Below are 13,831 nucleotides of genomic sequence, written 5' to 3'. Positions count from 1 at the left end.
CCGCCTTACCTTGTTGAAGGAGAGTGCTGTATCCAAAAGACACAGGCAAAAGCTGCTCTGTTTGGAACCATGTGGAACAGGGAAGATGGCCGCCTCTTTTGCGGCCTAGCACAATGGAGCCAGGCTGCAAGGCCTGAAATGTGTTAGCAAAATGATCAAAGTAGGCTTGGATTGGGGCTTTGGGGGCTAGAAGTGTTCATAGGCATATCATTAAAAAGATAATAACAATGTTCTCTGCTGTCTTTTGAAGAAAGTAGAGCCTTACAAAGAAGTTGAAAGCTGAGGCAAGATGGCGTCCTCCTTTTGGGCCTAGCAGCATGGGGCCAGCCTGGAAGGCCTTAAACATGTCAGCAGAGGGGCCAAAGGGGTCCATCTGTTGTCAGTGGGTTCATGGGTCGTAGGGGTTATGTGTGTCAAGTTTGGTCCAGGTCCGGCCTTCCGGGTGGTGGCAGTGGTGTTTTTGATTACCAAAGTGTAGGCCGAAGGCTGTTAACTGTACCAAAGCTAGCGTCGTTCTGAGGAGACAGAGTAGGCCGAATGAAGCCTGCTGGTAGTAGTTTTTGCCTCAGCGGTCCCAGTGGCCTGTGAAAGTGGAGGCCAATCAGAAAGCTGGCACATTCCGCCCAGCCAATCAGAAAGCTGACCCATATTCCGCAGGGCCAATCAAAACACTGGCACATATTCCGCCAGGCCAATCAAAAAGCTGATACATACTCGCATACAAACATTCACTTTTATTATATATATATAGATATAGATTATCTACATTTAACTCATATATTGAAAGAGGATCTGTTTCTTCCAGTCATACCTAGAAATGCCTGGGACTAGAGCTGGAACTTTCCCCCAAGTCATGGCCCATATGTAGTACTCTCAAGGCAATTTGCTTCAATGAGAGGGTTTACAGTGTGCTTCAATGGAAGTTGAAATCACAGGAACTTGATGAATTTGATTTAACTTGGTCTTTTGTGTGTTAGTTGATTTATTTTTTCTTTACTGTGGTTAGCAATGGAAGGGCTCCCTAACAGGAGCCAAATAGAAAGAGGGGTGTTCTGTATCTTCTCCAAAAGACCAACATAGGACAATATCACATTATTCCACTTTAACCGCTATGGCTGCCTCCTGTGGATTTGTAGAGTTTGTAGTTTAGTGAGGCTCAAGCTCTTTGGCTGAGAATTTTTAAGGGTTCTCCCTAAACTGCAAATCCCAGGTTTCCATAGAAGGCAGGCATATAATTTAAAGTTGAATAATAACAATATAACAGGAAGGGGAAATATCAGATTTCAAAGAGGTATTCCATTATCTGAGATAATGTATTCAATGGACCTGTAACTTACCCACAATAACCCCTGGCTCACATGCTTCCTCACTCCATAAATAGGGATTGAATTGATGGCTAGAGTTGGCAAGGGGAACAATGGAAAGCATTTGGGGAATGCTGTAAGAATTACTCAACCTAGTTTTAACAAAGTGTAATCCACTGACCCCATGACTATGTGGAATAAGAAGAACTGTAGTTTTACAACAGTGGCTCTCAACCTATGGGTCCCCAGACGTTTTTGCCTACAACTCCCAGAAATCCCAGCCAGTTTACCAGCTGTTAGGATTTCTGGGAGTTGAAGGCCAAAAACATCTGGAACCCCAGGTTGAGAACCACTGTTTTACAGGGTCTTTAGCTTTTTCTGACAATGAATGCTGGTGCTTCATCATGTATAACTACCAGGATCACATAGCATTTGAGCAATAGCAATTAAGGTGACATCAAACTGCATTAATTCTACAGTGTAGATGCACCTTAGAAGTAGAGCTCAGAAACGTCACTACCAGCTGTAACTCTTTGAAGGAATCTGTAGCCTGAAAAGGAGCCCTTTAAAGTTCTGTTTGCAAATTTGGTTAGAAATTTTCCTTTCTACAACTTCAAGGGTACTCAGTAGCATATAGACCATGACATTAGTACAAATGGTTAGATCCAACCCACATGCATTCCTTGGTCCTATTCCAGATCAGGCCCAATCCCAAAACTGCTTTTTCTAACATGTGAAAAAACCAAGTATCCCTATCTACAGAATTCTCACATCATATATTTAACTTTACATAGCAAGAAGTTCAGCTTGGCATTAGTATTCTGTTGATCCATATGATATACGGTATATTCTAAAAGCTTTCCACTAACTCTGCATTGGTACAGTGAAAGTTAGTTGACATTCTCTTTAAATGAAGATGAAGAACTTGAAGAGGAGCTCAAAAGCCCTAAAGGTACCTTGGCTTACAGTTCCCATCAGCCCACCTAGCTAAGCTAGTGTTAAAGAATTGAAGAAGTCATAGTCAACAAATCTGAAGATCTAATGGTGTCCCAGCACTGTTTTAAATATTACCAAACCTGATTCAGATCCTTTTTTCTATGAAAGACTCTATACTGATATCTAAATCACTAGACTTTGAGAAAGACCAGAACGTGAAGCTCTTTCCCATTGAATTGTTCCTCTCAAAAAAAGTGACCTCTCATTACTTGTGGATAACAGCTAAAGAAATCCTATCTATTCAGGCACTAACAGTGTTTCATTTTGCATTTTTAGCTTTTTTAAAGAAAAGCAACAGTAGTGCTTTCATTGAAGAAAAGCTGCTTTACAAGCTTGTGACCCAAGATTATTTCAATATAAGATGTACAGTCATTAGTACTTATTTTCCTAAAAACTGCTGACTGTTTTTAAGTATTTATCATGTGTGTATATCAACCCTCAAAATAAAGTCTAAACCACAGATAATCATAGCCAATCATCTAAAAATCAGACTCTATGGACTTTATCCCACAGGTAGGAGAGAAGCAGAGGAAAGTATTTAGAAGAATCTTACCCCAGCAAGGTTCATCTTTGGTGATGGCCTGCCCTCCACGTCCTTTCCCTGTTGCTGTCTTACAGTGGCTCTGGTCCTTCCTAGAGGGCCATACCCAGAAGGTGGTGCTGGAGGACTCGTGTTCAAACCCCTGGCTGTTGACCTGTAGGGTTCCTCAGGGTTCCATTTTCTCCCTCATGCTGTTTAACATATACATGAAACCACTGGGAGCAGTAATCTGGAGTTTTGGAGTGCGGTACCACCTATATGCAGATGACCCCCAACTCTACTACTCCTTTCCACCTAAAGCCAAGGAAGCTGCCCTGACCATAAACCAGTGTCTCTCATCAGTAATGGACTGGATGAGGACAAACAAATTGAAATTTAATCCAGACAAGACAGAGGTACCCCTGGTCAGTCGGAAGGGAGATCAGTGAATAGGGATTCAGCCTGTGTTGAATGGGATCACACTTCCATGGTTTGGGGGTCCTCCTGGACTTGGCACTGAACCTGGAGGCCCACGTATCTGCAGTGGCCAAGAGTGCCTTTGTACAATTAAAACTTGTGTGCCAACTGCACCCGTTTCTTGAGAAGCCAGATATGGCCATGGTGGCGCTAGATTACAGTAATGTGCTCTTTGTGTGGCTGCCTCTGAACAGTACTTGGAAACTTCAGTTGGTCCAAAGAGCTGCAGCCAAGCTGCTCACTGGGTAAAGGGTACAGACAACCCACCTGTTGAAGCAGCTCCACTGTTTGCCAGTCTGTTTCCAGACATAATTCAAAGTGCTGGTTATGACCTTTAAAGATGTAGATGGTTCAGGTCCAGGCTATGGCTGACCACATCCCCTTGTACAAACCTGACGAGCCCCTGAGATCTTCAGGAGGGGCCCTTCTCATTGTCCCATCTCCATTGCAAGCACGGTTGGTAGGAAAGAGAGAGCCGGACTTCTTGGTGGCTGCTCCTCGACACTGGAACTCCCTGCCCAGGGAAGCCAGAATGCCCCCCTCCCTGCTGACCTTCTGGCAGCAGGCTAAAATCTTTTTATCCAGACAAGCTTTCAAAGAGGAAGGTTGCTAAGATCAATTCAGAGGGTGTTGTAGTTTTAACGTTGAATATGCATTGAACATGTTTGAATGGTTTTATACTGAATTTTTAATACTGTTTATATTTAATTCTGGTTTAATGTTTGTATATTTGTATATTTTAAATTGTGTACTAATGCATTTATGCTAACCCGCTTTCAGTCCCCTTCAGAAGAGATAAAGCGGGGTATAAATAAATATTATAATAATATTAAAAATTCTTCCCACTTCTCCCTTCTTTCTTCAATCAGGAGTCGGGTAACACAAAACTCCTGAAAATGGAGTCTTCTCTCCATTTTCGCACTCTGGCAAATGGATTCCCACGGGTGGCCACTGGAATCCGTCTTGCTAGTGTACGAAACCAATATTTATGAACCCTATAGAAATTTCCAGTCACTTCGAATTACAATGAAATATTATCATTCGCTGTTATTTGTCAATTCCCATTCCAAGTACATGGGACATTTCTCTCGTTTACAGGAAATAAGCTGCAGTGGGGTTCGGTGATCCCCATGACAATATTTCTATGGCTTTTTTCTGGCTTTTGGGCTGCAATGCCATTGCTGGGATGGGGCGAATATGACTATGAACCTCTAAGAACCTGCTGTACATTGGACTACACCAAAGGAGACAGGTGAGAGAGATCTGGAATACCAGGGACTGCAGCTGAGAGGAGAGGATTGGAAAGAAGGGATGATTTGGGTACCCAGAGAGGCCAGATTCTGATCTTCTGAAAACCAACTTAAGCCCTCACACCAAATATTACCTTCCCTTGAGTAGATGGCATGTTTTAACTTATTTGCATCTATATCAAACCCTATAGCAAAAGACTTCTTATCAAAATACAGATGGCCTTGCAACAATTTTTAACAACTATTAAAACTGTTCAATGCATTGCATATGATATAATGATGTTCTTTAGTATTACCAAAGTGAAAACAAGAGAGGGCTCCAGGACCTTTAATTGTTACGTAAAACCGTTAAAAAGCAACATTTCCTGATTTTTCCATTTTTCCACAACTAAGGTTACAGGAACGATCTCCAGTTTTCACTCTGGCAATACTAATTAGAGTATACTTGAGGGTAAAGTAACAACAGCCAGGCTTTCTACAAGACTGCTAGAAGGGGCGCTGGCAACATCTTGCCTCTGTGCCACTATGGCTGGCACGTCTTAAAATTATACTTTGTTTATTCATTCCCTGGGAGAAGCTAGATCATTCTTCCACTAATATTGCCATTACAACATTAGGGGTAACATGTTTTACTGTTCAACAAAGTGGATTCCATCTAAAACATTTACTGCAGGTCCATTCCTGTTTCAGGTTAAAATTGATAGATGTTCCATCCCAGATTTTCTATTGTGTGTTTGAGAAACATTTAGCACAGGGGTCCCCAAACTAAGGCCCGGGGGCCGGATGTGGCCCTCAAGGTTATTTACTTGGCCCCCGCCCTTAGTTTTATAATATAATATTTTTATATCATTTTAAATAATATAATATATTGTATATACATATAATATTGATAATAATATTATAATGTTATACAATATAATACTAATAATAATACCATATAATAATATTAATTATATATTACATATAATATTACAGTATAGTTGTATAGTTCAATATAGTAATACATAATGCTAATATTGTGCTATGCTAATAATATAATATATTGTATGTACATACAACTGCTCTGAGTCCCCTTCGGGGTGAGAAGGGCAGGATATAAATGTAGTAAATAAATGTAGTAAAGGAATAAATAAATAATTTTAGACTTAGGCTCTCCCAAAGTCTGAAATGACTTGAAGGCACACAACAACAACAATCCTACTTAACTCGACTACCTCATTGGCCAGAAGCAGGCCCACACTTCCCATTGAAATCCTGATAGGTTTATGTTGGTTAAAATTGTTTTCATTTTTAAATATTGTATTGTTCTTTCATTGTTGTTGTTGTTGTTTTGCACTACAAATACAACGTGCAGTGTGCATAGGAATTTGTTATTTTATTTCCGAAATTATAATTCGGCCCCCTCCACAGTCTGAAGGATTGTGGAACGGCCCTCTGCTTTAAAAGTTTGAGGACCCCTGATTTAGCATATGGTTTTGGAAAGAAACTATAAAGCCTGCATGTTTGAACTGTCTGAGAAGCTTTCACTCTAGACCTCTAAATGCAACACATGAAGGCAAATGACCGCCACTTTGTTGATTCACAACTTAATAGCCTGTGGCTGAAATATAAGCTAATGATGTTGGAAATGGCTCATTTTCACATGCAAGTCACTATGTGATGGTCAAGCCTTGTGTTTTTTTTTTTTATCCTGGAATCAAATCAAAAACCACATGAAATATATTGATTGGAAAGTCTTAGTTTATTCTCCAAAGAAGGGTGACCAAAATGGTAAAAGGTCTGGAAGCCAAACCTATGACAAGCAGCTGGGTATGTATAGCTTGGGGAAGAGAAGGTTAAGAGGTGACATGATAACCATGTTTAAATGTTTAAGACAATGTCAAGTTGAGGAGGAAGTGAACATGTTTTCATGTTCATGAGACTAGCGACCTCATCCAACGGGGTGAAAAAAGTGTCCTAATAGACAGAGCCTGACATCTGACATTGCAAGACGTTATGTGTCATCCAGTGGAGGCCTTGCCCACAATGGAGCCAGAACGGAGCCTCCCTGAGAGGGTGACACTTTCCCCATGTGATGGGGAAAGAGTTGCAGAGAGGGAGCTGCATGTGGGGTGGCAGATTCATCCTTCTGCTTCCTCTTTTCTAGACGGAAACCAGGCAAGGCAGGATGCTTTGCCTCGTTTTTATTATAAGGTCTTAGAAAACAAAGGAATGGATTTAAGCTTTAGGAAAAGAGATTCTACCTAAAGATTGGAACATTTCCTGACAATATGAATTGTTCGGCAGTGGGATATGCTGCCTCGGAGAGTGGTAGAATTTCTTTCTCTAGAAGGTTTTAAACAGAGACTGGATGGTATTGTGTCAAAGGTGCTTTGGATGTGTATTCCTGCATGACAGAAGGTTGCCTGGATGGCCCTTGTGCTTTCTTCCTGCTTTGTGATTCTATAATTCTATTGTCAGTGGTTACTGTTGCCAAGATCAGCCAGTAGTTGAGCAGAACCACTCAGAATAACATTTCTTTCTGTGTCTTTCCCTCTCAGAAACTACATCACATATCTTATTCCTCTGGCCCTTTTCCACTTTATGATCCCGGTTTTCATCATGCTAACAGCCTACCAAGCCATTGATCACAAATTTAAGAAAACTGGACAGTTCAAGGTAAGAAAACCTTCCAAAATATATTTCTTTTAATGTTTCTGAACAAAGCTTTGAATGCTGCTTCCTTGCTTATTCAGGAAGGAACTTCATAGAGTTTGGTTGCATAATCTGCCATGCTCTCTGCCATGACACTCAGAGAATATATATTGGATTTCATGAAAGAAACACACATGTATTCTGTTTTCTCTGATGCAGACATGAAGCCTCCAAAGAGCTACTCCTGCCACCATTTTTTAGCAAGCATTTCAAAGGGCCAGAGCAGCCAGAAGTACCAAATTAAGCCATGAATTTAAGGTCCATCCTTTTTTTGGCATAAAAATGTTTCAATTTATACATGAATACATACATACATATATAGAGAGGGGGGGAGGGGGGAGAGAGAGTGAGAATGAGAGAGTAAGATTTGCAGCATACATAATTTGTCATCGTTTATAATATATATATATATATATATATATATATATATATATATATACACACACACAACTTGAAGAGAACTGGAATTTAAATTGGGTGGGGGAGGAAATAGACAATTGTGGACTCTATATCAGGTCTCATTCTGTTAGGCCGAGAGAGATGAACCTCCCCCAATTTTACAGGCAGTAGAAGACAAGTGTCTGAAGACAAGAGGATTCAGATAACTTTGGAAAGACCTCAGATGGGAAGACTAACACCATTTCACTCCTTAGATGACCATCTTTGACTGCAATTTCGATAATCACTCACTGTAGGCTCTGCTGGCTAAATTGATAATAGTAGCAGTCCAGCAATGTGCTACTCAGTTTTCCTTATTGCAGCACATTCACGTGTAGAATGGAGAGCTTTTAGTAGGGAAAAGTCTTTGAGAGCTTATGGTCAGGAGTGCTTATCAGCTTCTGTTGATATGCCAGCTGCGCTCCTTCCTAGATTTGGAGGATCTAACGATGGTAGTGCACGCACTGGTAACCTCAAGGTTGGACTTCTACAATGCACTTTAGATTGGGCTACCTTTGTACCAAGTTCAAAAACTCCAATTGATTCAAAATACAGCAGCCAGGTTGGTTACAGGAACATCCAGAAGTGAACATATTATCCCCATATTAAAGTCACTCCACTGGCTGCCAATTAGTTTCCAGGCAAAGTACAAGGTGTTGGTTTTGACCTTAAAAGCCCTACATGGTTTGGGTCCAGGTTACTTACAGGATCACTTTCTCCCATACAATCGACCCCCAAACACTTAGGTCCTCTGGGGGGTAGCTACTCCAGCCTGCCAGAAACCAATTGGCGACAGTCACCCAGAGGACCTTTTCAGCAGCCGCCTCAAGACTATGAAATGACCTGCCAGAAAAGATTTGACAGCTAAATGAACTGTTGGAATTCAAAACACATCTGAAGACCTATCTCTTCCGGCAGGCCTACCCAGCCAATTTTAATCATGAATTTTAAACTTGTGTCTTGTGTTTTAATCTTTGTTCTGTGTACTTTAATATGTGTTTTGTAGAAATATGATTTAACCTATGTATTTTATAAAATGTTTTAGATTAGTATGTGTTTTAGCAATGTTGTAACCCACCTCGAGCCACAAGGAGAGGTGGGTAAGAAATAAAATTGTTGTTGTTGTTGTTATTGAGAAGGAACCCCAGCATATCATCACCATCATAGGTGATCCCTCATGGCCAAATATGATTGCCTTCCAAGTGCAGAGTCTTGGTGATGGGTCCGTAGGTGACTGTAGAGATCTATTCTGGAACTGCATGCTATTTCACAGTGAGGACATCAATTATCAGATGTTCTCAACCAGGGTTGGCTTGATGCACATTCCTCTTGGCACATTGCTCCCTTTTGCCCTCCATTCCTTGCCTCTTCAAATTCAACAGCACTGTTGATAACAGCTGAACTCCAGTTAGAACACTCGAGGGCCAGGGCTTCCCAGTTCTTGGTGTCTATGTCACAGTTTTTAAGGTTAGCTTGAAGCCCATCTTTACATCTTTTTTCCCGTCCACCAACATTCTGTTTTCCATTCTTGAATTGAGCGTATAGTAACCGTTTTGAGATCCCAGCATATAATCTGATGCTGAACAATGACAATTTTAAAAAGTATTTTCAACTAGGCAGTTTGAGTGAAAAAGGAACACTCTTAGTCTGTAAAGATGAAAAAGGCATCACTGAGAAACTTAGAATTTGGAAATAAGGAACTACAACAAAAATTATAATTAAAAAACAATAAAAATTATAATTAAAAAAGGAACCTATGATGTGTTGAACCACAGCCCCCATCATCCCTGGCCATGCTGGTTGGAGTTGATGAGATCTAGTATCCAAGAAGAGAAATATATTCCTCATTCAGTCTGGAATGCATAATTTAAAAAATATTAGTCGGCCCAACATTATTACAAGCATTATTAGTTCTATTTTATCAGGCTTTCCCATTGTAATGTTCTTCCTACTGCTGGGGATGATACAGTCTAACTTATCTGGAAGGCATTAGGTTGAACATGGTTGTATTATTTGGAAACAAATATCAGCAAAAGATGTAATGGAGGTAGTATTTATTTTACCTAAATCTTAATGATTAGTTTTGCACAAAGCAACAAAATGATTAGTTTATTGTGTCTCTCCTGACATTTTATATGGCTTATGACTAGGTACTGACAACATTCTTTGTTCTCGTTTTTTCCAGTTCAATACAGGTTTGCCAGTGAAATCTTTGGTCATTTGCTGGGGTCCTTACTCATTTTTATGCTTCTATGCTGCAGTTGAAAGTGTGACTTTCATCTCACCAAAAATCTTAATGGTATGTAAAAAAAAATTGATATAGTGCTCTGGCTGTCCTTCACTTTCTCAGTTTTTTTCTCAAAATATGCTGCTGTTTTTCTGTCTTCTTCTTTCTGTACAGTGGGTCCTTGGCATCTGTTCAGGTTCAGTTCCTGGACCCCCCATGGATACCATAATCCATGGATGCTCAAGTCCCATTATATACAATAGTGTAGTACAATTGTGTCCCTTATATAAAATGGCAAAATCAAGGTTTGCTTTCTGGCTTTTTAACATATATTTTCAAGCAGTATGTGCAGGATTGGTTGATGGATTTTAGAATTTATTTGGGCAGCACCTGTGAGCTTACCTTTTTATTCTTTTTTAATATTAATTTTATTTACATACATTAATAACTTACAGTGAAATAGAACACAAAACAACAACCCCACCACCAAGGCCTGAACAAGTATCATTTCATTTACCATAAAATTTATAATTCAACCATTAAAGCAATGTCATATCCAAAATTCCTGACCAACAAGGTTGCATTGTTTTCCTTTTTCACTTTCTAGAACATATTTAATAAAAACTGACCAGTATAAATCAAAATCAGATCTATTAATTTCCCCCCTGAACACCCTCATTTCCATTGATAATTTATCATTTAGAGCTACATTCCATACCTCCCCATACCATGCTTCCAGTGTGAGATTGGTTACTACCTTCCAATTCCTTGCAATTATAAGTTTCGCCACTGTGATTAAAATAATCACCAATTCTTTCTTCTTCTTTTTTTGGTGAATAATTTTTATTTATTTTATAGTGAAGCATGATACATTGAAAGTGGTGGAACAATACATCAGTAGGAAAGTGGGAAAGTATCAAGGGGGGGGAGAAAAAAAGGGGGGGGGGGGAAACCGGGTTATACTTCCCATCTTGACTTCAGAGTTGTCTCTTTCGTTAATTTTGTCTTTATACATTCCATTTAAACTGCTTTATATATTAGACAGGTCTATCATGAAATCCATTCTTCTTTTTGTTAGGAATTTTATAAAGTTTGTCCAGTCTATTTTGTTTTTCCCTTCTCTTATTTTTTGTGTTAATTTGTCCATTTGTACTATATCCAGTATTCTCATTATCCATTCTTCAGGGGTTGGAAGCCTTTTTCCTTTCCAGATCTTTGCAATTGTTAATCTTGCTGCTGTACTTAAATAAAAAAACATTTTATCTTCGTTCTTTCTTTTCCATTTCTAAATTCAACTTTGTGGCGTCCATGAATAATGCTAACCTCGCATCTGGAGTGATGTTTAAAACCTATAATCTTACTGATTTCTATAAATATGTTATTCTAAAAACTCTTCACCTGGGGACATTCCCACCATAAATGAAAATATGTCCATTTATGTATGCCACATCTCCAACAGAGGTTACTTTGTTTTTTATCCATCTGGTGTAGCTTAACCGGTGTGGTATACCATCTCCATATGACTTTGTATACATTTTCTTTTAATCTTATTGACAAATTCTTAACCATTCTCCACTTTAGAACCCTTTTCCAATTGAGATCCGTCAGGGGGCCTAGGTCTCCTTCCCAGACCTTTTCTAATAGCTTCAGCCCTATTTCTTCCCCTATTAATCCATTGTATATTTTCCCAATTAGTCCTTTCCCTGAAGTTTCTTGATTTTTAAGTTTGCTTAGCCATTCTTCATATTTATTCAGCTCTCTACATCTGGGATTTTTACCTAACCAATCCTTTTTCCAATTATATAGCTGTTGCCTCTCAAACCAATTCAGGACACCTTGTTGTTCTAACTTATTAAAGTTGCCTCTTGAATTTTGTATCCATTCCTTCCAAGAAAGAGCAGTTTCCACCTCCTCTAATTTTTATATTCTTAAGTTTAATTCTCAAATCTTCTGGAAAATTTTGCAGTAGGACTACTGGGGTTAGAGGAGAAACTCCTGGAAATATCTTGTTTCTTAACTTAGCCCATGTCTCCATAACCTCCTTAGCCAGGTTGTTTTTACACCCCTTAATTACTTTGTCAGTTTTTGACAAGAAAAACATATCCCCATAATCTCTTTGCCAACACTTTCCTTCCAGTTCCCGCCAGATTAATTTAGGTTCCGAGAGCAGCCTAAACACTCCCTTTATTATATGCGTCTCATAATAGGTTTTTAATTCTGGTATTCCTAATCCCCCTAATTTCTGTGGCCTTTTAATTGTGATTCAACTTACATAGGTCAATGGGAAAGCCAATATTGCTGGTTCATCAGACCATATTCAAGAATATGGTTGTTATTGTATGCCTTCCAGTCATTTCTGACTCATGGCAACCCTAAGGTGAACCTGTCATGGGGTTTTCCTGAGAATAACAGTGTATGATATACTCAAGATCATCCAGTGAGTGTTAAAAATCACTTGCAGCCCAGAATCCCACCCAAACCACTGCAGTTCATTTTTTTCTAAAACTCTCATAGAGAAAGCAGGACCCCATACTAATCTTATGCTAACAAATGTGCTTCCTAACAGATTCCTGCTGTAATTGCCAAATCTTCACCAGCGGCGAATGCCTTAATCTATGCCCTGGGGAATGAAAACTACCAAGGGGGAATATGGCAGTTCCTCACAGGACAGAAGATCGAGAAAGCGGAAGTCGATAACAAAACTAAGTAACTTGTGACCCCATTCAGCTCAGCGTGTGTTCACACTTGACATTCTTTAACTTAGTTGTGTGGGCTTTGTTTTTTTTTCCAAGTGTACATTTTAAAAGATAACATGTGAATGGATATTTTTAATCATGATATCTTACAGGTAAATTTAGTAAGCAACCTGCATTGGCTGCAGCTTCCTGTGTAGTGTAGACACAGTGTTCAATTCAGGTTTGCTATTACGTCATGGGTGAAATGGCTCTCAATTGAGGCAGGCATAACACAGCCAAAAGTAACCAGTAGTAGAAGCCATGTGCATTTTCTTTAACTTAATTAACTATGGTTCTACACTGGAAAGATTTTTTGGTTTTGCATCATCTGCCAGCAATTAGTGTAGTGTTGAAAGGATGCCATGCAAATATAACTGTTGCAGTTGTCTTTCAACCTGTCATGTGTTATTTGTCAAATAAGCTGCCTTCACCCTTTGTAAGCCCATGTTAGACTCATTTTATGTGTCACAGCAAATAAATTGGAACTTGTGAAGTGCCTTTGGCAGGGGGAAGGGTAGACAAACTGGGCAAATGTCAGAAAACAAACAGTAGAAAATGAAAAACCAAGAGAATATGGTAAGAGCGGCTAGAATGGATTTCCATTTGATGTGTACATATGGCATTTCTGGGTTATTGAGAGATTAAAGCAGTTATCCAGTATTGTTATGCCATATGTTTGTGCCTGTGCTTTCCATTTGCATTAAATGGATGCTGGTTAAAGTAGGATATTCTTGAGATATATTGCTCCTTGGTGTGTACCATTTATTTCAACTGACAACTGGTGCTGAACTGGATATTTCAAAAGCAAGCAATGCCAGATAAGTGCATACTATCTCATGTCTTACAGAGATATAGTGCTTCTCAGCATAGTAATCTCCATGAATATGTTGCTATGTAATGGAGTCTAATTATGTATGGGACTGTTTTGTTTTCTTCTGATGTTCTGAGACATGGCATCCCTCCCCTTGCCTCTTTCCCCAAAATTGAAAATATTCCTTTTGATGCAGGGTCTGAAAGATACATCCATAAGACCTGCTCTCACTTCTCTAATGGGAGCAACTTGGGTAAGGTAAAGGTTTTCCCCTGACGTTAAGTCCAGACGTGACTGACTCTGGGGGCTGGTGCTCATCTCTATTTCGAAGCCGAAGAGCCGGCGTTGTCCATAGACACCTCCAAGGTCATGTGGCTGG

General features: G+C 39.5%; 1 protein-coding gene across 4 annotated transcripts in view; it reads left to right on the top strand.

Moving 5' to 3' along the window:
* rgr (retinal G protein coupled receptor) overlaps positions 1 to 13,367 on the top strand; it is an 86,768-nt gene extending 73,401 nt beyond the window's left edge. For all 4 annotated transcript variants that reach the window (XM_062975815.1, XM_062975816.1, XM_016995001.2 and 1 more), the window contains 4 exons: positions 4,396 to 4,549; positions 7,088 to 7,205; positions 9,865 to 9,978; positions 12,473 to 13,367. In XM_062975815.1, the coding sequence (XP_062831885.1) occupies positions 4,396 to 4,549; positions 7,088 to 7,205; positions 9,865 to 9,978; positions 12,473 to 12,616 (530 nt within the window). In that variant the 3' untranslated portion in view covers positions 12,617 to 13,367. The remainder of the gene's footprint in view (positions 1 to 4,395; positions 4,550 to 7,087; positions 7,206 to 9,864; positions 9,979 to 12,472) is intronic.
* Positions 13,368 to 13,831: the final 464 nt, after the last annotated feature.

Source organism: Anolis carolinensis, chromosome 3, assembly GCF_035594765.1.
Source record: "Anolis carolinensis isolate JA03-04 chromosome 3, rAnoCar3.1.pri, whole genome shotgun sequence".
Classification (NCBI taxonomy): Eukaryota; Metazoa; Chordata; class Lepidosauria; order Squamata; family Dactyloidae; genus Anolis; species Anolis carolinensis.
This window is presented reverse-complemented; position numbering and strand designations above follow the sequence as displayed.